At 40.3% G+C, this 26,935-nt stretch overlaps 1 protein-coding gene across 1 annotated transcript; it reads right to left on the reverse strand.

Moving 5' to 3' along the window:
* Positions 1–278: 278 nt before the first annotated feature.
* Positions 279–26,918, reverse strand: pamr1b (peptidase domain containing associated with muscle regeneration 1b). Its single transcript, XM_065956855.1, has 14 exons — positions 26,697–26,918; positions 18,313–18,489; positions 15,921–16,046; positions 15,245–15,359; positions 12,955–13,172; positions 12,089–12,196; positions 9,279–9,449; positions 8,967–9,158; positions 7,875–8,744; positions 7,602–7,778; positions 4,098–4,164; positions 3,718–3,947; positions 1,376–1,737; positions 279–1,300 (listed from the first exon to the last, which is right to left on the reverse strand). The coding sequence occupies exons 1-14, from the start codon at positions 26,854–26,856 to the stop codon at positions 719–721; spliced, it is 3,555 nt and encodes a 1,184-aa protein (XP_065812927.1). The 5' UTR covers positions 26,857–26,918; the 3' UTR covers positions 279–718.
* Positions 26,919–26,935: the final 17 nt, after the last annotated feature.

Below are 26,935 nucleotides of genomic sequence, written 5' to 3' on the forward strand. Positions count from 1 at the left end.
AGTAATTGATTTAATTTGCGCGCAGAAGAAGGAATTGATCTGTGAGTAACGTGCTCAGTTTACGGTTGTGAAAATTGGTGCCAACCTGACCTGGATTCATTTGCTTCACTGCACACACCCATTGTGTTCTTTAAAGAGCAAATATATAGTGTTTATTTCACATCATTGTAATGCCATTATTGAATCCATGTGAAGTAGGTGGAATATTTTTTAAAGGGTACTCATACATTCTAAACCTTACACTACGATTAAAAATAACCACACTCTAACCAGCTATACCACAGCCACATTTTCTTTAATTAAAAAAACCTCGTGATTTTTCTGTCTTTCAATACAATATTTACATCTCTTCAGTCGTATGAATTGATTAAATAATTCAGTACATTACAGCATATATACATACCAATGGGTACAATAAAAACCGTCATCAGCGAGAGGCTTGAGAGGGTTTTCTGGTCAAGTCTGTAACCTCAGGTTTAGAGACCTGAGCGCTGAGGTCTGATGCCGGTGTGTTAGCACCCCCTTCAGTTAGAGCACTGTTTTGTCCAGTGTTTCCAGTGCTGTTGCATGGTGTAAGAAAATGCCCTTGTGCAAAACACCAGGTAAAAAAAAAGATTAAAGAGGCTGAAAAACAGACAAACATACAAGAGAGAAATGTAAGATATGAAGGCATTTTAAGAAGGAAAGGGGAAGAGGGAGAGTCAGCTAGTAGGATTTTTTACTTCAGATTGTTCTCAATCCAGTCTTTAAAATTTGCTACATGTGTGTAGACTGTGTAGAGGTCTGGATCACACTCCCCCTGGTCATAACCAAAGCTCACCAGTCCCAGAAGTCTCCACAGCCCTTTGCTCTCCTTCTCAGCCGGTGTTAAGCCAACAGAGGGCTTTCGGTCGTGGCTGGCTTGGTTGTCAGAGAGGGCAGGGAGGACGAGGATCCCACCAGTGTCAGAGGGACATATGTTAGAGTGCCCATAGTCAGGCTTATGGCTGCCACAAAGCATATTGTCTGTGACGCTGACTGGCACGCCGTTGCGAGCGTACTGCTGCTCACAGGGAACTACATCAGCAAGGCGAACTAGCCCCACCCTCGCCTTCTCATCAGGACCCAAATTTGAGTCGGGAAGTGGAGACCAGCCTGTTACGAGCCCCTGTCCAGAGATGGCCTCTTCTCCTTGGCTGTCTGAGAGGCAAAGGGGTAAAACCTTGTCTCCAATCCTTGCTTTGTCCAGTAATTTAACGACAGCAATGTCAGAGTCCAGGATATGGGGGTCGTAGTTTGTGTGAACAACAATGGAGGCCACCTGAAGAAGATAAGAGAAGAATATATATATTTCATGCAAGTTTTGTATAATAAAAAGTGATCTTAGTAGGCTTACCCTCAGGTGTTGAAGGCCTTTACTCTCCCTGTGGTCATCTCTGAAGTGCTTTCCCACCACCACCTTGATCTTGGCCACATCTAGAGGGTACACCTTCCCCAGCTCCGTCACACAGTGGGCTGCTACCACCACGCTGCGTTGGTTCACCATAGCCCCGCTGCACACCAGCTGCCAGTCAGAGGCCTCGTTGTGGTTGCCATTTCCTGCTCCGACGTTCTTCTTCAGGGACCCTGCCTGGCTGTCAGCCTTGCTCACCTTTGTCTCGGCTGCTCTGTTGGAGGAGCGGCGGTAGATGGCTGCCAGCCAAGGCCAGTGAGCCTCTGCAGGCCTCTCTGGGTCAAAGGTTGGATGCTTCCCACACACTGCCAGAGAGATGTGGTGGCAGGATGAGAGGACAGAGAGGGGAAAAAGAGGACAGGGAAAAATTAGACCAACATCGAGACGGTGTCAACACTTAATGCTGTAGGACTGTCTTTACATTGTCTTTCTGAAAGCTGATCTATTTAACACAAGTTTGCTGATTAAACCTTGTTTGCCAAAATGCAAACAGCTGCAAAGATAGAGTAGACATAAGAAATACCCCAAAACAAAGGTCTTGTGAATAATGAGAGCGCCTAAGTTGTGGAAAAAGACTTCACAGGTTTTGACATTGTGAGGCTTCTTTGCTCCATAACATCATGACTGGAATCCTCAAAAAATAAATCTAGCTCCAATGTTTGTTGATTCTGTTATAGATGTGTACAAACTCTCTTATTGAAGTGGGACACAGTCTACACCTAAAAAGTCTTTTAAGGTTGGTATCAGGACGGGCTGTCCATAGACAGCTAACCTTCACAAATACTGATTAGAGTGGTCAAACCAGTATGATCCCTTTACACCACAGAAGGATTCTGAACAGTGAATGAATAACGGTGTTATGAAGAAAAATAGGAACTTTTTTTTAAGTGTTTTTTCAACCATGAAGTGGACAGTTAAAAAGGAACCACTCTGGTTGAAGAAGTCAGGGCAACCTGTGGTAGTATGGTCTCATCATGTATTGGTGTTTATCCTCAATACATCCAATATTATTATGTTAATGGAAGGTACAGGGCAGGGTCCCATCAGTTTGCACAGGCTGATGGGAGTCAAGGAACCTCTTCAAAAGCAAAGTGGACACTGCAGCTTCAAGGTTTGGTGGGACTTCAACTAAAGTCAACAGAGTTGTCCTTCCGTGTTTGCATCATCATGTGATAAAACCATGTCACATGTTCGTGTTTATTATTCATCACAAGAAACGTTATGTAAGAAGCAAAGACAAAATCCCAAGGTTAAGTACATGCTACTATTCGTTAAGTTATTTTACATGACTGCACCTTATACAACAGTAAGTTCCAACCAAGCAATCTGATTGGACTAGAGGTAATTCATGAGTGACGATATAGGAGAACAACTTCAATCAGAGTCGCAAGAGTGCAGAAAAATAGAATGTGAGGGAGTGAAATTTTCCTGAATATCAGCACTGCTGTGATTATCTTCTGATATTCATTACAACCTCACTTCCTATTGTGGGATATTGCTTGATGAGGCCTATATTATATCTTAAACCTCATATCGTACTGTATTATTCCACACTAAACCATGTTAAAATGCTAGACTGTTCCACTGCTGTTTGCATAACTAACTGTAATATATCATACCCTGTCACTTTATCTTTGACGTCACTTTAATTTGTCAATCAGTTCGACATTCCTCTAACTTTTTTTTATTTATCTACTGCTATTTAAATTTGTATATTTACCTACTTGCCTGTGATTGCCTACCTGCTTTTTTTGCCTTTGAGATGCTATTATTAAAACACCATGTTGACTTTGTAACATAAAACCTTTAATTTAAAAAGCTGCTCCTGTTAATGATAAGGATCAGATTGTTGTGGATGTATTTTGTACATTTGCACCCTGGAAGAAGCATTTTTTTTATCAGATATTACGCTTTTCAATAAAGTTCAGCTATAATTATAAGCTAATGGCTTTATTAGCTTTGCATAATGTCACTGAATAGTACTGATAGAAGTAGATCTTGCAGGAATAACTAAAATACGTGTGAAGAAGCTAAAACATTTAGCTAAATGTCAGCAATTTTTTGATTTTCATGAAATCCTGAACACCTAAATTAATATTACTGAATAGATAAATACTGCTTCATTAGATGAATACATTATACACCATGTCAATTTTCTATCCAGAAATTATTGATACTATGTGGATTAATGTCACTGTAGGAACAAACTGTGTAAGTTTGTTTCTACTGTGGGATCAAGGAGATGCCCAGTGGCCAAACAACTCGTTGTCCTCTGCTGCCCTCACCTGGTGAACAGGAAACATGACGCCCGCTCCATTTCCCAGTCTTCAGGCAAGTGCGGCGTGAGCTGCCAGAGTGTTGGTAGAACTGAGAAGCGCACTCGTACTCTATATGTGTGTAGAGGGGATGGAATCCCTGAGGCAGCTGAGAAAGCGGAGGGGGGGCTTTGGAAGGGTCGTCAGACTGAAGCTGCCGGCCCTGCATAGTGGAGTAAAGTTTGTGCAAAGGTGTCTTTCTGAGAGGAGAAGAAAAGGGAATGAAGACAAAACCTTTTGCGTTAGTAAACACTTCTATATGTGAGTTCAGAAAAATATACACTTGCTTTTATGTCTTGTTACAGTAATATTCCTACTTGTTATGTTACTTGGTGTATTTATAAACATACCTGGATGGTGTCTGAGGGGGCAGAACTTTCTGTCTTACCAGCTCTGAAACTTTAGGCTCCCTGCATGCTGCAAATAAAAACATATAATATGTAACACATTCAATATACACACCAAGGTCCCATATACATCTCTTGTGATTTACATAGAATAACTGGAACTGGAACAGTAACTGGACTTTAGAGAAATATAAACTGACCTAAGTACAATGGGGCCTCATTCACCAACATCTTCAAAAGTTTTTTCTTATCTTTGTTCTTGAGAAGATCCTAAGGTAAGTGTTGTGCGGTCCATGAAGCTGTTCTTGAACTGCAGAATTGTTCGCACCTTTAACCAAAAAACTCCATATCCTCGTTAACTGGATGTGCATGTTTTGCACAGAAGGGATTTGACTGGTGGAACCCCAGAATTGACGCCAAGCCCCTTCTACTAACTGCAGTACAAATTAAACATCCTGATAAAATGTCAAAGATCCTTCAGGTGTGTGCAGTCCACAGCAGAACAGATTCTTATGTCGCTTTGAAGTAGACACTCACGGTTATGGAAAGTTCAATGATTGTATTGTTAGTTTTCTTTAACTTTTCTCTTCTACTCTGCTAATCCATTCATCAACAGAGCTGCTGTTCATGACGTTACATCCAGTCACTTTTTTAATATCAAATAACTAATTAAGACAAAACTACTGAGAAAGATGAAGACTTCAACATGAATCAGACTGATAATAACTATCACGATAGAATCCAGGTTTGAGAGACATGTACTTGCCATGTGTTACTTTAACTTTATAGTTTGACCCATGTAGCATCTAAAAAATAATAGCTTAGTGGGCGCTAATTAAAATAAATACTTTACAATTTTAAGGTGCATCTTTCGATGTTCGATTTGAATACCTGTGTCTGAAGGTAGGTTTTTATTGTTTTATTTACAACACATTTCTAAAATCTTACCCAAGTGCTTGGTTTATATTCATAATTTAAAATGTTGCAGTTTAGACCATCCATTCTTTATCTATACCACTTTTCCCGTTCAGGGTCGCAGAGTGCTTAGAGCTGTTCCCAGCTATCATTGGGCGAGAGGCGGGTACACCTTGGACTGTTCGCCAGTCAATCACAGAGCTGACATATAGACACAGACAGCCAGCCACTCATATTCACACCTACGGGCCTATTTAGAGTCACCAATTAACCTCCTCGCTATGAGGCAACAGAGCTAACCACTGAGTAGCCCCAGTTTAAACCAAATAAAAGTTGATTTATTTTAAATCACATATTAATGTAGTAAATTGGGGTTAAGTGTCTTGCCCAAGGACACATCGGACATGTGGCTGCGGTTACTGGGGATCGAACCCCCGACCTTCAGGATAGGAAATGACCGATTATACTAACTGAGCCAGAACCGCCCAGTGTTATATTATTCAATAATGTGCTAAATTAATAAAAAAACACATTTACCAATAATTTTCCCTGGAAAGGCAGCATTCAAATATGTGTAAGAGTTCTCTAAAGTGTTGATAGAGTTTGTTCTTAACTACAAAAAAATCAAAAATAAGAAAACTTTGGTGAACGTTTTCAAATTTTCTTGAAAACTGTGTGAGTGGGTTTTATGAACACATTTCTTCCTGAGGTTGGTTGACTGAGGCCCACTGACTGGCCCACTTTGTGCAGAATTTAGAAGTTGTAGACACGATAATGGCTAAAGGAAAAGTTTGGCAGTTCGGTGAATACAGTTACTTCCTTACTTGCCTAGAATCAGATGAGAAGAAAAATACCTCAGTCATATGTATAATTCAGCCAAGAGACCGTTGGTGCTAGTTTAATAATGTTTAAGGGCAGATATGGAGCTTAGCTGTGTTTGGTGATTAAATGAAATCTTTCCACAGATATCTAGAGAGTTCTATAGTTAAGACATGCATTTCTTGGTTGTTCAAGCTATACAAGAGCTGAGGTGAGAAAGCAACAAGTGCTTGAGACATTCAGGTGGATTTTATTAGCTGAAGCATGACTCACTGTTAGCCGTGTTTCAGTTTCTATGTTAAGCTACATAGAGCTTGTTGGCTGCTTGTTGTAGTGGCATTAAGGAGACAGATGTGATCATGGTATAAATCTATTCAAGTAACTCTCAGCAAACAAAAGACAAACAAGTATTCCCAGAATAGAAACGATTAGGCCAAGTTGAGAAAAAAAAGAAAAGTTGGCTGCTATATATCATCTCATGATATATGAGAAGAACTTGCTTTGTCTTTTCCCCGCAGCTTGTTAATGCATCAGGGTGGTCCTGCCAATGGAGAGTTCAACCACTTACCTTTTTGGCAAAGAGCATTCAGAACATTCAGACCATAATCCATTAAGAACTAATTAAAATGTACTGCCCCAGACTGATGAATGGTTGTCCTGAGTGAAGCCATTTAATAAGTATTAAGTATTTTACAACCTTTTACTTACTAGATTATACATCTAAACGTTTGATAGCTTGATATGAAATGATAAAACCATGACCCCTTTTTTATTATCTAACATCTCCCGTATATGTATATATATAATTTATTTATTTTATTTTTTTACAAAACTTTCAGTTTTTGCAACCGGCCTTTTAGATGATTTAACTTTTTAGAAGTTGGTGTTTGTGTTGATTTTGGTTCCCTCTGTGGACAAAGCGGTACCTCTTATCTCTTTACTAATGATGTCTTCTACATGTGCATGTACTCATTTCTCTAACAGAAATCATATCCTGCTTTCTTCGAAGAGTCAAATCACTCACTGGGGATATTTGCTGTGGGAAAATGTGGAGGAAAAATGTTTCTTCAGAGTAGGGCTGGGCAATTATACCTCAAATCAATATCACCATTAATTGAACATTTTACCTCGATTACGATTAATTTACAACTATTTCGTTTTTGTTTTTTGCCATCAAAGTTCACTGGCATGGTCTCTACTGTAAATATGTCCAACTATTAAAGCTGGGATATCTTTCTAATGAAAGAGTGCATATCTGATTAACTATTTTGTGGTTATTTTTTAAATATTTCGAACTGAAATCAAAGCATCGCTTGACATTTTAGTTTTAAAGTAAAAAGTAAATTCTCTAAAACAGTAGAAAATAAACAACTTGCAAAAGTTTTTCCGCAGTGTTTACATTTGACTTCTTTTTGGTCGGTGTCGTCGTCCCTAAAGACAGAACGTGTCCGAGCAGATTGGACGTGTCGTCACGTGACTCTGCTCTGAAAATAATCGAAATAATTGACATAGGCAAGATTACATCAATTAGAGGTTCTGATGTCAGTTCATTTTCAATTAATTGCCCAGCACTATATCAGCGTGATGTAAATTGTCTCATCCCACAGCTACCCTGTGACGGTTATATACAGTCTATGGACAGCAGTTTCAGACGTTAAAAATGACTGTATAGAAATTAATTACCAACAGGACGAACATTATTTTTGCTGATGGTCTTGTTTGCTTTTGTATGATCAGAGTTCTTGGTTAATGAGATCAAGCAGAGAAAGGTACCTCTGACACAGAGGGGTTGTTTTCCACTCCAGGTTCCATCAGGCTGGCAGGTACGCCTGGCGTCACCACTGAGGGCGTAGGAATGATTACAGAAGAACGCCACAGTATCAGGTTTAACCCCCGGAACAGGCTGCTGGTAGCCATGGTAGAGGCGAGGGAGAGGAGGGCAGCTTTTCTCTACAGGAGGGGAACAGCCAGTAGGTGAGGGCAAAGATCAAGGACACAGGGACAATGATATTCACTTTGACATGTTTTTTCAAAAAGATTTCTTACCGTCGAAGCTTTGGTTGATTTCTTTTTCCTTCTCTTTTTCCCTCTCCTCTTTCTCTCTCTCCAAATCCTCTTTTGTTTTCTCGGCAGACTTCTCTTGTTCTTTCTTTTCTTCTTTAACTATTGGTTTTTCCTTTGCTCTTCCACTCTCCTCACCTCCTCCTCTGTACAAGGTGTACTGAGTAATGTTTACCCGAGGTGGAATGACTTTCCTTCCCAGAGAAACGATGGTATTATTGTCTGTCGTTGGATCCTTTGTACCATGTAGAATTGTGTTGTTTTTTGTCATTTCCACTTCAAATATCTCCACTGTGTTTTCACCCTCAGATATGACCGTCCTCAGCTTGGTATCGTTAGGCCCCACTTTGTCCTGATCTCTTTTTCCATTCACCTGCTCCTCTTTTCTCTCCTTTTCCTCTTGTCCTTTGTCTTTTATCACAATTATTTCTGTGATGTCTGTCTTTCCTGAATCCAAGTCTGCATCTTCCTTTTCCTCAGGCGGCTTTCCTACCTCAGGTTCTGTCTTTTCAACTGTGTTCAAGCTGCTGTCTGAGCCTTTGCTATCCTCTTTATCTTTACTTCCTCCTGTGGGTTTTTCTGACCCACTATTTCTTTCCCCTGGCTCCTCTTTAGTCTTATCCTCAGCCACAGTTTTCTCTGGAATGGTACCAGTATATTTATCTTCCCCACTGACTGCTGTGGTATTCTCATGCCCGGTGTTTTTATCTCTCCCTTGTACGCTTTCTTTTTCTCCAGTTGTTTTCTCCTGACCTTTCTCTGTATGTTTGCTGATGTCTTTGTCAATGTAGATATCCGTTTCTGTGTCCTTCGTATTGTATTTGTCCTTTTCTGCTTCAGATAGAGTATTATTCACTGCAAATATAGAACATAAAAAACTTGACATTTAGCAACTTATTTCAAATACTTCTGTCAGTGCTGGTTGGTCATGTATCTGCTTGAGGCTCAGACAAATTTTTCTGATCTATTTAAGACTTTAATCATCATGAGAAACAAATACAATGAACCATATGTTCTTTACATTACTTAAACTAAATCCATTTTCTATATTTGCCAAAATGTAAGAGTCTTTCTGACCTTGGGTGCAGACAGGAGGAGGCCCACCCCAGGTGTTGTTGGGGAGGCAGGTTCTCTGGGAGTTTCCACTGAGCTCATAGGGATTGTAGCACAGGTACTGCAGAGCAATAATGACATCATTGGGTCCATAAACCAGGAAGTGGTCCCCATGTGTTGGCTTAGGTGGTAAAGAGCAGACTCTCTCTAGTGGCACTGGAGAAAATCATGACAATAAGAAAAGATAAATTAGGCTTTTAATATGTGGACCCCCCCTACAGTACAAAGCTTAATAATACTGCAGAAAAAAATAATCGATCCACATCAATATCTTACCACACTTGGGGGCAGGCGCACTCCAGGAGCCGTCACTCAGGCAGATGGCAGTGCCAACCCCCCGCAGCTCAAAGCCAGGGTCGCAGCGGAAAGTGACGTGTGCCCCCGAGTGATGAAACAAACCCTCTGTTGATCCATGGGTGGGGACTGGAGGCCTTTGGCAGCCCACCACTGAGTGGAAATACAGGCATGCATATTTTATACATGCTGTCTTACTTTCCTATTCCTTAACTCAAAGCAAGATGACCAAAATTAATAGGTGTAAAAGGATTTGGAAGGCATCCTAAGCATTCCTCGAGCTTCTGTTTATTGTATCTTTGTGCTGTAGAAGACCACACAAACAGACCTGCAGTGGGTTTATTAGCGTCTGGTGTTTGCAGGTCCGACAGGTAGCTCATAAAACCAAAATCTCACTCTGTGCTCTTAATTTAGAAATATGCAGCAGTTTTAAAGCCTAGCCTGCTACCTTAAGAGAACCACTAATGGATAATTTCACCCATTGTGGTAAAGTGTGAACAGTTCACAGCAAGACTTTCACACATGGCTTGTAAATGAGGGAGAAAAAGTTACAATAAAAGCAGCCCTAGTCAGAACTGTTCGATTTTCCAGTGTTGTTAAAGTGGATGAAATGGGGAAGAGGGGATTGATAATGGGGTGTTGGAATACTGTGTTATTCTGTTATGTTGCAAACTGCTACAAAAAAAGATGTCATATATGGGTAAAGTATTTATTTTTGCATTTTGTGATGTGCTATTTCTGAGTTTAGGATGCATTTCTTACATAAAGGCAAGCTGCAATTGTGTCCACACATAAAAAAAACACATATGCTAACATTTGGTGATCATCAACTGGAGGCCCGCGAGCCACATCCAGCCCGCAGAATATCAATTATCTCGGGTGATTTAACAATAAACATAAAAATAAAATCACAAGGCTGAAATACTAGCATTACATTCAAAAATACATTTTCCCTCTGACACTGACTTCTGCACATCGGGCTTGACAGCTGTCAGGCTTATGTGCAGCCATATTTTAAAGTCCGACACCTACAGTGTCTGTCGAGACAAAAACTGGCCCTTGTACAAATGTAGACGATGACCCCTGACTTAGGGTTTCAAACCATAACAGCATCCTCTGTGAGATGAAGCTGCAGGAGGATTTCCGTGTTGTGAGTTTAAGTTGGGTAAGATCCATGAAATTCTTTGCTTAGGATTTTATTTCCAAACCAAGTACCGTAACTCTCTCTGTCATCTACCTCACAGTATATGAAACCCTTTAGTCCTGTAGGGGATAAAGACTGCGGTTGTTCCACCCAAAAGTGGACGCAAACTGCAGTTGACCTTTAAATGTTTTTTTAAAGACGTTGAAGCTTCCGGCTGTTTTGTGGGCACGTTTAGTTTGTCCTTAAAATGATCCAATCCTCCATGACAGGTTTTGTCTCCAGACATAATAATGACTGTGGAGTTTTTTTTTTTTAAAGGTGGAATGCTTACATAACACCAAAAACCACACATACTGTAAGTCAATTATCATTCCTGTAGTTAGATCCCTTGTTTAAAACTCAACTCCAGAACAGATTAGACTCTCAGATAGATTGAACCATACAGAGTGAAAGAGAAAGTGGAGAGAATATACTGTATTTTCCATCTTCAGCTTTCATGATAACGTATCAGAATCATCTCATACAGGATGAGTTTGAGCTCAGGCTAACACCACATGACAGGCTGACTATCAGAGACATAAAATATGGTTGATGTCAGGTTCTTACTTTAAATTCTCCGTCTGTCTCTGGGGCAGAAATGTAGACTACGCTTCCTCCACAAAATGTCAGACATTAGCGTTATTACACCTCCATTCCATTAAGATTAACAGCTGAGGAATCCTCAAGGGGAATACAGATAAACGAACACAGTGTGGACCCTTTTTTTTTTTTTTTTTTTTTTTACGAGTGTCTCCATCAATGCAAAAGTTGGCTTGTGTTACAGAAGAAGAATTATTTCACCATCAGTTTTACAGACTTGAGCCCTAATGTGAAAAAAGGGAGTGGGGTTCAGGAAGTCTGTTTTTGCAGGCTCTTAAGGGAGGGGTATAGGATATATAAACTCAAGGTAGGGTCCAGACACCCGTAAATAAAAGACCTTGTAGGCCAACCGCACCCTGATTGAGCTGCACCCCACATGAAGATGGAGCTCTGCTAGTGTGGTGGTTCAAAAATGACTCCACAAATAAGTGGCTTGCTGAACTGTATTTTTGCAGAAGAATTTTCCCCCTTTTAATATCTCTGCTCAGCAGCGCTTAATCGCACAAATATTTCTTACATGGTTATTTGGATCTGTAGCCCATCTGTTGAAAAAACTGTTTTTATATTTTTCATACTTGTTAAAGCTGACTGACCAAAAAACCCTAGATGTGACTCAATGGACAGGGAAGGCAGCTGGCTTGAATCTCTTCCAGACCACAGACCTCACCCTGGTGACTGTGAATCACAAACAGACTTAACGGAATAAGTCAGTTCTTGAGAGGTTTTTTCGTAACCAGGTGTGTCCCAATTCAGATGAGAAATGCTAAAAGAATTCTGAGATATACCAACAGTCAGAGTACAGCAAGACTCATGTCTCCAAGATGACTGGAAAGATGGAAACATGGATTCATGTCCTGATATGTCATGAAGGACTTCTCTGTGATTAGAACCAGCAGACATGGTTTTATTTTCCTAAATCAATTTCCTCCCCCAACAAAAACAGACATTTAAGCATATTTCATCAAACACGATGACACTGCAGAGGCTTCAGTTTCAGTCACAGACTCACCGTTTTCGCATCTCTTGCCTGTGTAGCCGGCCAGACAGGCACAGTGGTATGTGTAAGAACTGTCCAGGATGCAAGTCCCATCGTGCAGGCACGGTGAGGAGCTGCAAGCTGTAAACAGAAAGTGTGTGAAATTAACGCTACAAAAAGAAATGTTGTACACTTAAGCAGTGTAATCATGTAACCTGTATGCTGAAAGGAGTGACTGACCATAACAAGCTACACCGAGGGATTAAAGCTGGCATGGTTTAAATATCACTTTCACTTTCCATTGTAGGAGTCGGTGCGTGTGCATCTCTACACAGAAAGCCTCTGTTTATTTTAACTAGATCTGGCATCGCTGCTTACGACCTGAGAGTGTGCGCGTGTCTGCTTCCGAATGAGGACATTTCTGGAAAGCAAGGACATTTCGGTTGGCCGTCACTTTCTCAAAGGGCTGTTAGGAGAATCAACTTCCTGACAAAGTATTTTTTATGGAACATGTAGGTGTCAGTCACGCACTGTTAAAGGGGTTTGTTTTATTACACTTGGACTCTGTGTGACTTGGAAACGTCTTTCTGATTTGTATTTGTTGGGGTACGTGACTGCAAAGAGGTCCTTTGTTCATTGAGTTTGACATTCCAAATTACTTTTTATTTATATGAATAAAGCAAGGAAAAACTTGAGGCAATATTATTAAATCAAGAACTGGCTTGGGTTTAAGGTTAAGGTTCCCCTAAGGCAGCTGTAAAGGGATTTGGGGCATGGTATGAATAACATTTTCAAGGTTCCTCCAAAATTATAGGAGCTATATGCTAGTGATACATATACATAATGACAAGAAGCATTTTTGTTTTTGTCAGATAACACTGGTACAGTATTCGACCTGCCTGAGTTCTCCTGGAAAGTGGCAAAGAAGCCATCAAAGTTCTTGTAGCCATCAGACACGAAGAGGATGTGCAGACTGTTTCCAGAGCTCTGAATCGGGTCGGGTCTGTTGTTCCCACAGAATCGACCGATAACACCTGAGTTGATGCTGTCACCGTCTCGGACCTCCACGTAGTCATAACGACAAGAATGGTGAAGCTCCAGGCTCAGCATCATAAACCTGTTAGTGTCAACAGCAGGACAAATAACATGAAACAGTGAGAGTATGACAAATACATTTAATTTCATATCGTTTGAGTCAACTTTTTTAAAGCGGAAAATAATCCATTGTGGAAATGGTTGAGCTGACTGAGTTTAAGTTTCTGTTGCTCCTGCTGTATTCATGTTTTCCCCGCTTTATGAGAGCACCTGTGCTCCATGGAAGTGCTGGCTGGAATCACCGTACTGGCCCTTTAAAATCTTCAGCCAGAGAACAAGTAATGCACAGTAATAAAAGTGAGTGGATAAATTAAGGGTTGCTAAAGGGAATTTTCCAACTATAACAAGACTTGCTGTTTTTAATGGTGTATAAAACGTGACTCATTTAATCAGGTCTAACAGAAGGTAAAGACTAAGGCTAATGGTCTTTGTTGTGTTTTTGTTCTTCGTTTGTTTGTTTGAGATAATACTTAAGATGGAATCATGACCACATTCTTATTGTTTACAGTAACTCTGTACCCTCATTAGAAAACTGCAGATGATTTGACGTAAGGCGATGATCATTCACACTTGGCAGCAACAACACAACTGTCAGCACATCAGGAAACCAAAAAGCAGATGCATAGTTTGGGGCTTTTGTGGTTTTAGAGCCATTTTGAAAGTGTTATTTGTCCTTAACACTGGGTTTTACGTGCACATATAAATGCTGTCACAGTTACATAATCGACCATAAGTACAGCTGATTGTCAGCATCACCCCGTCCTGGTCTAAATGAGAGATCTTGTTATTTCAGATCAGCAACTATTAAATGTCTAAAAATAAATCCATGACTGCTGTATAAACATGTTAATTACACAGCATCATTTCAGACCCCATTCTAGAAGTGGTGATTACTGGTATGACATATCTGAGTAAAGTGTTAATCCAGAAGAAGTTGTTTAAATGTCCGATTAGATGTGAACTTAACAGAGTGTGATAACTGTTTGGAGATATTGTTTGCAGAAGAAAGTAATTTCAGTATGATTCAATTTGGTTCAGTTGTAGTCAGAGTGTGACATTGAGAAGACATGCCAGCTGGATTAGGAAAAACCCGGAGGAGGCTTCTTTTCCCTCCTGATGTAATCTCCATGACCTCACATCGGATCTGATTTAAAAGGACTGATGAACCTTTGTACAAGACACTGGCAGTTTACCAAATCCCCTAACTTTGCCCTTTATCACAGACCCTCGGGTTAAGGAAGCTTAGACTAATGAGGTATTAAGTAATGCTAAATGTTAGCCTGCAGGAGATCCCAACAATTAATTCCAGTTGTAACTCTGGAAATGTGTCGCAGTGTACTGCAAGCCACTGTCGACTAAGAAAGAGGGATGAACAAATAAAATCCAAGAAACACTTCACGATCTTTTACTTTCTGAGGAAGTCTCAGTTTTTTTATTCAGGGGATTTGTAATATTCATATCGAAAAGGCGAAAACATGACAATGAGTTCAGCCTAACATTGGAATTGGACGTAAATCATAGTTCACAGTTGTTAGGTGTAATGTTAAACTTTAAAAAGACCTTAAAAAGTACTTTGAATCATTTAATGGTTCGTATGCGCACAACAAACTAGCCTGTATGTAACTGCATGGAGCTCATGTTCTGCTGAAAGCCAGCACCAGTGCTCGCCTGTAAAGTGTTGCATGTGTAATGGAGAAAATGACAGAAATAGAAAGTTATCACAGGACTGAAAAGTAATAACTTTTCTTTGTAAAAAAAAAAAAAGAAAAAGGGGGGAAGTTGTGGTTTCCAAACTTTGCTGTGGACTTGCCATCTGTCCATGACACACGTCTTGTAAAAAATATCTGAACTGAGTGGAAACTTGACATAAGCAGGCCAGCCATTAATATCTACAACAGATGGGCACTGAAGAGTCCAAAAAATGTTGCTTGAATACCAAATTAAACTGAGGTGATTGTAACTTCAATGAGAGAAGCACACCTTTTTAAACTATCTTTGGTCAGCTTTTGTCTTTTACTTGCTGGCAAACTGACTTCCCTACATGGTCAGTGAGGACCAGTACATAAGAACAGAGCAGGATCTCTATGGTCTCACCTGAGTTCTATGGTAAAGGGAGGATCCACCTGTATTGTCCACTCACAGCGAGCGTTGTTGGGGTAGCTCTCCAGCACTATATGGCCCTGTCGTTTATGGATCACTCCACCACACTCTGAAAAACACACAGGGGAATGGAAACACTTTATTTTTGGGCTGCTATTTAAATTTCAAGAAGCTGTTAATCACTCCTTAATTATTATTTTCAGGGTCTCCATTCAGCTGCTTTGGTTACCATTCAAGCCAAAAAGCAATTACATTTAGGTTTCTGAAGCAACAGTAAAGACCCTATGTTGTGCTCAACAAGATGACGGATAAACACACAGGGGCAACAAACACAGTCGTGTTGTGTTTTTAATTAAATGTATGCTAGCCCCCCCCCCCCCCCCCCCCCCCCCCCCCCCCTCGGCAGATCGTTTGCATACGGAGAAAGCTACAGTCAGTGTCCAAATGTTACATATTAAATTGCTTTATAGGTTCCTCAGAATGTTGACTCTTGAGTTGTCCTGAGCTTATGGCAGCCTTCCAAGCTGGCACAGCTGTCCCAGTAAAGATAAATTAGCTGGGGGGGAGGAAATAACGTATAGAACATGGTATTTATTTATGTTTAAAGAAAAGAAAATCTACACAGCAAAGCCTTTTAGAATCCACTAATGAGGAGAATGAAAAGACTTACTCATGCAGTCCCCACCGGACCAGCCGGGGCGACACTCAGCGCAGTATTTCCCGTTAATGAAGAAGTCATCCCGGGGCCCCCATGTCCCGTTGTTACAGCGCTTACAGTTTTCAAATATACTGCAACCTGAAAGAAAGAAAGAGAGATAAGTGCAAAGTGTGAGTCTCCAAATGAGACAAACGATGAAATGAAACTTTCTACAATTCTGTTTGTCTAAATTGGAAACAGCACGTCATGTTACCCTTAAATAAACTCTGCTAAACTCATTAAGCTCATCCTTCACTACAACAGAATGTAAAAAAAAAAAAAATCACAGCTTCCTGAAATAGAAATGTGAAGAGAACCCCCTGCAATGTCTCCCTGTGAGGATGGATTTTCACTTAAGAGCTGGCCTTGAATAAAAGGTATGAGTTTTAACAACAAATGTTCTGGGATGTACACATGGGAATATAAGGAGTGTACACAAGGCTTGGAACACTTTTCTTGTTTTTTAACAGCAAAACATGATGTACAGGCATCCATTAAATGTCTGACAGCTATTTTCTTCCCCTATAAAGGAAAACCTGAGTACACTCAAGCTGTGAGGAGAACATGACATATAGCTACAGGCGGATGGCATGTAGGAAAATAACACGGAGAAAGCTAGAGTTTGGATACGTGAGCTGCAGAACACGTGTGCAGACTTCCCTGTATGATTATATACCCACCTGTACTTCACAATAATGCACTCATCTCGGAGTATAAGCACAGACAGATTTACACACATTTCTTTCAAAAAAGTCAAAGGTAGTTGTGTTGTCATTCAGTTTGTCTTCAAAAGGATGCTGCTTGCCAGATTCTCTGGAAACGAATTATCAAAGTTAGTTATGAGTTAATTTGAGGTTTTCGCTCACACTGTCTGGAATGCTCTGATGAAAACAGATGTGCTGTTGAAAGAAGGCAATAGGCCTCACATAAACTTTACCGCAGAACTCAAACAAAGACCAGTTTCAAGGATGTAAAATCATGGCTGACTACAATCAACATTTGTAAACTGCACTATCTTGCATCCTATCATCTGTCTGGCTTTCCGGTAGCCAGCAGTCAGCCATAAACAACTTCCAGTGAAATCTTCCTTTTCCATGTGCTGTATGGTTTACAGTCCAATTAGCAACTTTAGAAGCAACCATGTGTTCAGATAAAAAGCTAATTGAAAGTCACCCCTCCAGATGTGTGCAAAGTAAACACCATCTTGGTGCATTCATCATTTCCCACAAAGGAGTGTGCATCATCTGTTTCTGGTGGGTGTCAGCTTTTCTGTAATTAGAGGCCCTGGTCATACAGAGGCTTTCTTTAGTCATATGATCTCAAAGACGGGTCTAATGTTCTTGTGATTTCCTTCAAATGAACGAGTTTGATTTGTCGAAATAACATCATGAGGCAAATTTGTTAAAAAAAAAATAATGCTATGAATTGGTTTATAGCATTTTGTATTGTCTTATTGTTGTGTATGTATTTTAATATATGCTCATAAAGTGTTATGGGGTTTTATGTGATCGAATGTTGTACATTTGGAAAATTAGCAATAGCTATTAACTCTCTGTGCAGGACATCAGTTTCCTGCTCTGTATTGAAACTATGCTAAATTGCATTGTCCATACTAAATAAATGAATTCTAATTCAAATCTAAAAATGCAAGCTTTATCAAGTGTGTCCTCAGGAGAAGAAGAATCCACTTTGGAAATTGATCATTTCTGATGTATTCCAGGAAGTTGGTAAACCACTTATCGTTTATATAAATGCTTACACTGCAGTGTTTCCCCTAGGTTTATAGCTTGGGGGGGGGGGGGGTGCGGGCAGACTAACACCGACACAAATACTTGAAGGAAACTTGGTGTGTTACTTTTAATGACAGCTGTCCTGTTCTCTCTGAAAGGTATCCTTAAATGACTTATTTCCTTGATTTCCGACTCTAATTAATTTAATTAACTTGACCTTCAAGGAGGGGGGTGGGGGGCTGTTGGGGGGGTGGGCTGCCCCCACTAATATAATGGTAGGGGAAACACTGCACTGTACATAAATCAGCGTCAGATTACACTTGTGATGTCATTACTGCGGATTGTCATTGGCCTGTTTTTGTTCTCTTTACTGTACAGACTATTTTTCCTGCATTCACTATACCTGCTGATGCGTGATTGGTCAATGCTACTTTGACCACAAACATACTACAAAGAGAAACCAGAACACTTCCCAGACTGAAATCCAAGCCACAGATTCAACATTTTAATGTGTATGGAGATTACATAGACTTACTGTATAAAAAGAATACTCTGTTACATCTTTTCACTGTGCTCAAGGTAATACTATTTGAAATTTCTAGCAATTCAAACATGAATATTTGCAAAGGTTCTACCTGGATGGATGATGCAGGGGTCGCACTCATTGATGGCGTTGCGGCAGCAGGGTACAGCATAGCCCACCGGAGTCCCCTGCAGAGGGCATTTACAGCGAATCACGTCGTACTCGCAGCAGGCTCTGCACATAACGTTCCACTCAGGGCCAGGGCAGTGGTTGTACAAATACCTGTAATCTAAATGAGACAATATGTCTGAGTCAGCAACTATCAGGAAAGCAGGAAACATTTGTTTTTGTAACCATAATTTTGGACAGAAAAGGGGGGGAAAGAGGAGTCAAACACAAAGAACATGTGACAAATGTATCGTTGGAAAATTAGAGCAGACATGGGTTATGCTCAGCAGTGGAAGGATTCTGGTTAATTGTTTATATGAACTGCTGCTCCGTACTGACTCTTGTTATTTCCACTGCTACATGGTTGCAAGCTTCTTGTTAGAGGACCACAAGCCGAACAGTGGTTTACCTCCCCTGTGATAGATTACCTCAGAAAACATGCCACTGTAGAAAGAAAACAGAATCAAGTCATACATCAGAAAGTGATTACAAAAAGCCGTGTAAATATTGATCTTCTTCTTTTATACAATATATGCAATGTTTAATTGAACTGAAAACCAGTGACTCAATAAGGTTTGAGCCTAAGTGCTTAGTATTATGTAACAGTGGATTTAAAAGCTGAAAAACACAAGTGGAAATTCTCTTGTGGCAGATGTGGACTGAGGACTCACAGAAGCTGCACTTTAAACTTGGCACAATGTCACTGCAGTGTTTTCTTTTTAAACCCTCCTCCCAGCACTGCAATCATAATAACTTCTCTGCCCACAACCTGAAACTCCCCCTTATTGTTTGGCCTTTTACTTTACAACCGAAAAAACACACAAACACACTTGCATACTGGTTTTATTGGCAAAACCATAATTGTGCACAGTGGGTCTATTTGTCATTTATAGGAATTTTGAAAAACCGAGAATCTCGAACAGAGGCGCACAAATGCACTGACGCACAAAAGCAACAAGCACAAGCCATTTGTCTGCTAGTGGATGTTTGCAGACGGTCAACTAGAGAGGAGAAGCGCAGATGTCTTGGAATGCTGCGAGTCATCCCCTGCTGCCCTTCCACATTTATGATATCATAAATTGTGTCTTGGTCCAGCTTCAGTCTGGCCTTCTCCCCGGATGGAAGAAACAGTAAGGTATGACATACAGACTGATATTAATCAAACAGAAAAGGAGGTCGTAGGATGCCACAAGGTCAACTTTAGTGCAGGTATAAGCTCAGAATGTGTGCTTCATAAAGCTGCTTCAGGCTGTTTTATGATTTCTGTAATTTATTGCTTTGACAACACAGGCTCAGCTGGATATGTGTATAAGAGCATGAGCTGCAAAACAGACAACATTGGGGCAGTCTGTTTTTCTTAATGACATGGCGTGCTTAAGATCTCAGAATATGATTTGTTGTCATCAAACCTTTTGGGAGCAATGACGCCCAAGCCAGTCACTTACATAATGCTCGTGCTGTCACCCTAACTCACAGTAATGATTTCTTGAGGTCAAAATCAATCCAAACTTACAACCCCTGAGCTTTTGTTTTTGAATCAAAGCAGACGTTGTGGCATTGTTGTCCTTTGTTTAGCTCAGTCTGCCTCACTGAGACAAAAACAGAGAAGCTCTTGGACTCGGGCCAGAAGGACATTTCTGCGGATTTCTTTTGACCAAGTGTGAGACCCACAAACATCCGAGGCATGGGCATGGCCTGTATGTTTGGAGAGATGTCTGTTGAGACTAGAGGGCTGCCTTCACACTGAAGACAAAAGTGACCTGAATCTGACTTTTTTTTTGTTTGTTTTGCTCCTCTGTGACACAGTGTGAACAGCACAAGTCACGTGGAATCTGATCTTTTTAAATCAGATTTGGGCCACTTTGATACATGGATTCCAACAGGAGTCTGATACAGGCCATATTTAAAAAGCAATGGGAACAGCCAAACAAATACACCAGATCTGAGCAAAAATGAAGAATTGAGCATTGTAAACATTGAGCAGCGTAAACATGAGGAGGATGCTTTACAAAGAGTAGAACTATGTATAAATATTATCCAATATATGAGTCAAGTACAAATATGAAATGTGACAATTTTCTGACAAGATAAAACCTGTTCCACCAAATGTTACTTATTTATCCTCAATACATATTTGTCAAATCTTATCAAATCAAAAATTGTTTGTAAAAAGACAGTCTTCATCCTTGTCAAAACCTGGAGCCTACATTATCCACAATACAACTTGGCCCACAATGCTTCAGTAGGAGATAGGTGTGTTATACTGTTCGTGGCTTACATAGCTTCAAGCCACTTGCCTTAAGCTATCATGACAAGCAGGAGCTTGAATCTTTTAAACTCCCCCATTGTTTTGTCTCTTCCAAGCTTGTAGTCTTCAGCACATATCAATGGTGACTCATGCAACATCACTTGAGGCAATGTTAGGTACAAGGAACCAGTGTCTTTGATTTAAGGGGATCTGTGAGAGAAATGGAAGATAATTCACTGGAATGCTTTTATGAGGTTTGAAAATAAAGCTGTTGTGTTTTCGTCCATCATTTTGCATTGTTTCTATACAAAACCAAAGACATACTTGGCTATAGAAGCACATTTTGCTATTTTAATTTATTTTTTGCAAGTTTCACAGCTATAGGAGGTTTCCCATGCTTGAATAGGGACAGTAAGGTGAGGTGAATCACTTTGCTGAAATTGGCAACATCATCACCAGAATAAATCATGCACCCGTTTGTGAGTTTGTAACTCCCTAAAAAAGAAAAACACACATAATTTGATTATGTATTTTGGCAGCTAATTCCTGATAACAGTTGCCTGACTCTGTTTAGGCTTGGCAACATTAAGGCATCCAAGATGACCACCAATATTACTGCAGCTGGGAGTATTTACCCAACAGAGGGTGGATTAAAGCCAATATCAAATATTTCCTCACCGATTTAGTCAATAAACCCTGAATATTAGCTGCCAGTGCCATGTAATGAGAAGTGCTTGATAAAGACTGTTTAAAAGGTGTGAAGGCTGCCGGACTGACTGGTGCTGACACTTAGTCTCCTGTCTTTTCTGCTTTCTCACTGAGGTTTGCAAAGGACACTAGCTGGAGACTGTGAAACCTGGTTTATAGGACATAACATGAAAGGGTCATGAGACTTTATGAGGTGGCCTGTTAATGTCATTACATGGGTCACTGCTGTGTGTCTTTTTCTTAGATAGAGAAATGGAAGGATGTGGGTGCAACTGCTCTCAGTACACTTATAGAAGAATATTGATTTACAAGAGAATAGAATAGATTTTATTTTACTTTTTTAATAAATTATCTTTTGTCTCACTTTTAATGGTTGTTTTCCAGATTACCACAAGCTGAGGTAAACTGTCACTGAGCATTTTAAGTGTGTATTCACTGTGAACAGATTCAGTTTGCTGACCTTCAGCTCCACTGATAAGACTTTAATGTTTTGTCTCTGAAGTTTGACTGCAAGTTTTTTCCCCCCAGTATTGGATGCAAGCTGGAATGCATCTTTATTTTGCTAGATGTTCCCTCCTTGTTTAAATATGTGTTTACTGATTTACAACATCGAAGACCGAGTCTTACATAACAGGGCTTTAGCCTGAGCTGCAGCTTTTTGAATACATTTCTTTCAGTGATAGTCTATCTATTCTTGTAAAAAAAACATATCTGCCATGCTTCCAGGTCAACACATGCAGGTAACTACAGCCTGGACAGTAACCATTTCATGTGGGTTTTTTACAGCAGTTAATGCAGGTCCAAACAGGTGTGGAAGAGCACATGTACCTGAGAAGACCTACGAGCAAGAAGAAAAAATGTTGATTTTTGTTTTTGGCCTGCAAAGATTCAGAAAAAACACAACTGAATGTGTGAAAAAAGGCTTCAACTTGTGCACAAGACCTGCAATTTAATCTAGGACTGGGGTTGTGCTGTCTGCCTCCGGCTAATGTGTATATAATCACAGAGTAGAGGTGCCTCAAAGAGATACAGTTAGTAAGAAGAACAACATCTGATCATGAATTGTTGTCCCTCATGGATTTCTAGCATGTTTTCTATTCAACTTGACTGATATTTATGTGTTTTGATATATCTAAAAGTATCTTCATATTTCTCCAGTAAACATGTAACTTGTATGGTGTCTTTGTGTGTGAGAAGACGCTGGCATCGAGCCAAACACAACATAAAAACAGATCAAAAATGTTAGTTTTTTTCCCCCAAAGTCCTGCAGCTATGTGTGCAGATTCTTGTGTGGGTTGTTTGGATTTACTGGTCTTATGTAAGTGCTATCTGCTTGTTTCCGTTCCAGATGTTGAGCTCCTCAATGTACTACTCAACATGCATGTAACCAGTAACACAGGCTTCAAAACAGGCGTCCCATTGCCTGGCGGAGACCCCGGTGTGTCACAAAAACACTCCCGCCCCATCAGGAGCACTTCAGGCCGAGGGTTGATAGCTCAGCTGCACACTTTTAATCTGGATCCAGAGACGGACATCATTATTACCGTGGTCCGAGAGGTGGACATGGAAACACATGTGGGTGCGGTGACCTTTAGTCTGACCTCAGTGCCCTGCCAATTAACCTGTGGGAGAGTCACGGCAAATTCTTACTTCTCTAAGAACAAAATGTTTGTTTTTTCATGTTGGTCATTTCTTACTTTAAAATCACAATCTGTGCAAATATAAAGCTCACAACTGTTGCTCTAGCTCTGGAAACCCCCACCGATGATAAATAGATACACTTCATGCGGACGTGATGCAGCTGCTGAATGTGACCTTTGAAGCAACTCGTAACCCATGCATGAGCAAAAATAAAATAGGCCATCATTTTTCGGAAGTAACTTCTACTTTATCCATTTATGGAAAACCCAAGGTCGGCTTTCTTCTTCTTTTCTGTAATTATGTATCAGCTTTGCCTTTTGTTCCGCTTCACATTTACAGTCATCGCTGCCTCCAGAGTGTCAGATAACTTCTATAATTAAAGTCAAATTTCATACCCAAATGTTATCAGAAAAGCAGCAGGTCACACTGCTCTCTGTGGCATTTTAAAAATGTATTGTCTAATTTCACGTCTTCATTTTGTCTGCGCAGACACTGCAATTTATCAACTTCAGTCTTGTCTTGTTGCGAAGCACTTTCATAGCTCAGCTATTTTTAACTCCAAAGTAAGCTAAAGAGCACAATGCAGAGAGCAGAGCGCAGGGAGGACTTTACGATGAGTCCAACAGGCTTATCTAACCTGACACAAAGTGGCTGAGTCACGTACATGTCTCTCCATTCTACACCTTTAAGAGTTAGTTGAAAAGATCGAAACCATTTCATGTCAGTTTGATAGATTGCAGCTACTATCAGGAGCAGATTGGCTTAGCTTAGCACAATGACTGAAAACCAAGGGAGGCAGCTAGCATTGATTTGAAGTCAAAATGGAAATGGAAAATGACTCCTGGTGCTTTCATGGTGACACAATTACTTACTTGAGACCAGTCATTACCTTGAGGTGGCCAGGCTACAAGTTGAGACTCCAGGGAGCACTATATTTTTTAGATTTATCGAATACATGACAAGTTTAATTTCTGAACTTTGGATGTATCCAGGCCAGATGTTTTCCCTATTTGTCCAGTCTTTCAGCTATAATAAGCTCAGTTTACAGGTAATAATTTAACCTTTAACAGACACACACAACAGAGTATTGATTTTCTCATCTAACTGGGCAAGAAAGTGACTTTTCCAAGATTTAAATGTGTTGATTTAAAGTTTAGTTCACCCAACTTAAAACATGCTAATAAATATTTTCCCCTTTACATCTAGTGGGATCTAACCAAGCAGACTGTATCACTTTTATTTGACCACACTGCTTTGTGTAATACTTGCCACATCATTAAGTCAGTCACCAAAATAAAGTAAAAAGTTAGACCAAAAGAAAAAAAATCACTAAGAATTGAATACCAGGTAACAGTATCCACCCATGAATAAATATTTTCCTCTGGACAGAATGGTGCTTATATTTTATGCTGGAAATATCAGTCATAGTTATTTTTCCAGCAGCTGTGAGTGCGCGTGCTGTGCATGTATAGTTCCTTTTGCTTACTGCCCACAGCAGCTGTCTGGTATTTTGAGGTTGGAGTGATTTTGCTACCATGGAGCAGGGAAACTCCCAGGGGGAGCTCTGTTGGCATTGTGTATCCAAATGTAGTCTGATCCAGAGCTCTGATCCCAGTGGTCATCCTCTAGATCGCTTTAAATAAACTTCCCCCTGCTCGGAAACCACAGACTTGAAGACATATCCTATCACTCTATTATCCACTTTGGGGAAATTGTATGTACACACGCCAATATATAGGTCAAACTGGAGTCTGAGATGTGCATATTTGTTTTAAACTTTAAGTGACCTCTTGAGTCTGATATGACATGTCATTTCCAAACCACAGCCACGTTTTTCAACTTGTAACTTTAAGTTTCTGTTTTAACTTAACTTAAGTTAATCAAACCAAGTGGAAAGTTAAAGAAAACAGGATATTACCAGATTCAGGTGGGTGGATTTTCCACATGCACTGCACTCCTGATAATTTTGCGATATTGTCTGACCTCTTATCTGATATTGAGCTTAACCTAAGAAGACTTCTTCTAGTCAGCCTTCCCTGCTAAAGGGTCTGCATGAAATTGTGCTGAGCCGATGTGTACAAGCCAGTGAGTGAGGTAATCATGATCTGGATGAGCACATTTTTGTTTCTTTATTCTGCTCCCCTCAGTTGTCAGTATTATATTTTGTCCCATTTTATTTATATTGAAGAAACGTCCTTAAAAATGTATGAGTGATATTAATCAAACTTGGACATAATCTCAGTGACATCACCTCCGTGTTTTTTCAAATAAGTGTTATGAAATTGAACAATGGTGGTCGCCATATTGGAAATGCTGCCTCTACCTAACTGTCAGTCAATCTAGTAACAGACATAGAGGTGGAGCTGCGGCACCAGCGAATGCCCCCATCCATCAGTCAAACCAGGCATAAATGCAAATTTACAAATAATGCTTAGGCTTATTAAAAACCAAAAAGAAACGAGTTGTAAAAAAAACCAAAAAAAAAACCATTTCACTCACTGCAGTTCTGATCAATAATGAAATTAGCTTTAAAGACCAAAACCGTTTTTTGAACCAGGCTGAACCAACATGTTTTTTTCTGATGTAAAAACTGGCATTTTTACATGGGTGTTAATTGGGCTTTGGGCTTTTGGAGCCAGCGTCAAGTGATCAGATCAAAGATCAAAACAGCATTGGAAGAGACACCAAAACATGCACAAATGGACATAAACACAAACACAGGCAGACACAAACAGACATGAAAAAGTCTGGATTTCGCATGTAAACAAGTCTGCTCTGCTTAAAAAAAGAAAAGAGACTGTTTAACATTGCTCAATGGAAAAACATCTACCATCAGCTGATAATGCTTGATTATGAAACAAGCCATGCTTACAATGAGTGACTCAGCTGACAACATTAACTTCCAAAGGGAATTCTCTTAATCACTCCAGCTGAAAAACAGCTGCTCTCTGCCCAACACTTTGCCACAGTCACCAACATTACAAATTGAAGGGATTATTTTACACAGGAATCAGACGGGGGGCAGAGGTTTTGTTGGGAGTCTTGGAGACGGTGTATGGTATACACATTACCACAGCTCAGGGTGATTGACTCAAACGTGACTCACGTCTTCCTTGGGAAGTTCAACTGTTCACCAAGGGTAAACATGCAGGGATGATCTCAACCTCATGCAAGAGAAGCTCGCACACAAAGGGAATGCGTGCCAACATCATACAGCCCTAATAGCACTATAAACGCCTCATTTTACCTTGAGGAATGTGTGGCCACAACCAAATGTTGCTTCTTTTATTTAGGAGCAGATAAACCTCCCTTTTATTTCTAACAAAGAAATACTGCAATAAGCAAAGTATAAAGATCAGAGAGCTTTTTTTTTTTTTAATGGGACAATGAACAAACCCCTGAGGACAAACCCTCACTTTATTTCAAAACAAGTGCTGTAATAACAAAGATTGCACAAACGTGTCAGTGTTGTTTTTCTTTGCTGTCTTTGTAAAAAGCTGGATTTAACATCACCGTTCTTCCCTGGGTTTTTTATTTTTTTTTTTTTTTTTACAAGCCCTGCTGAGCACTTTTGTGCTCTTAAAGGATAGGAGTGAAGAGGGGATGGAGAGAGTGCTGATGCCGGCTTTTTGAGAACAAAGAACATAAACCTTGAGGCTCTGCCAAACACACAGAGACAGTGAGAGAGGGAGAGACGAGTAGAGGAGGTAAAGTTCTTGTCAGTCTCTTACCGTAGGGCCAGGCTCTCCCTTGGGGTGAGGAGATAAGGATGAAGAGGAAGATGAAGAGGAACCAGCCCTCCTTCCCAGTGATAAAGGTGCTGGTCCAGGGGATTGTTTGGGTGCCCCTGTGGGTTTGACCCAGCTGCAGTCCCCGTCCCGCAGACAGCATGCTGCAGTCTGGAACTCTGTTTACTTTCTGAACTCAGCTGACATCACCTTCTCTCTCTCGCTCTTCAGTCCTTCCCTCC

Source organism: Labrus bergylta, chromosome 7 (genome assembly GCF_963930695.1).
Source record: "Labrus bergylta chromosome 7, fLabBer1.1, whole genome shotgun sequence".
Classification (NCBI taxonomy): Eukaryota; Metazoa; Chordata; class Actinopteri; order Labriformes; family Labridae; genus Labrus; species Labrus bergylta.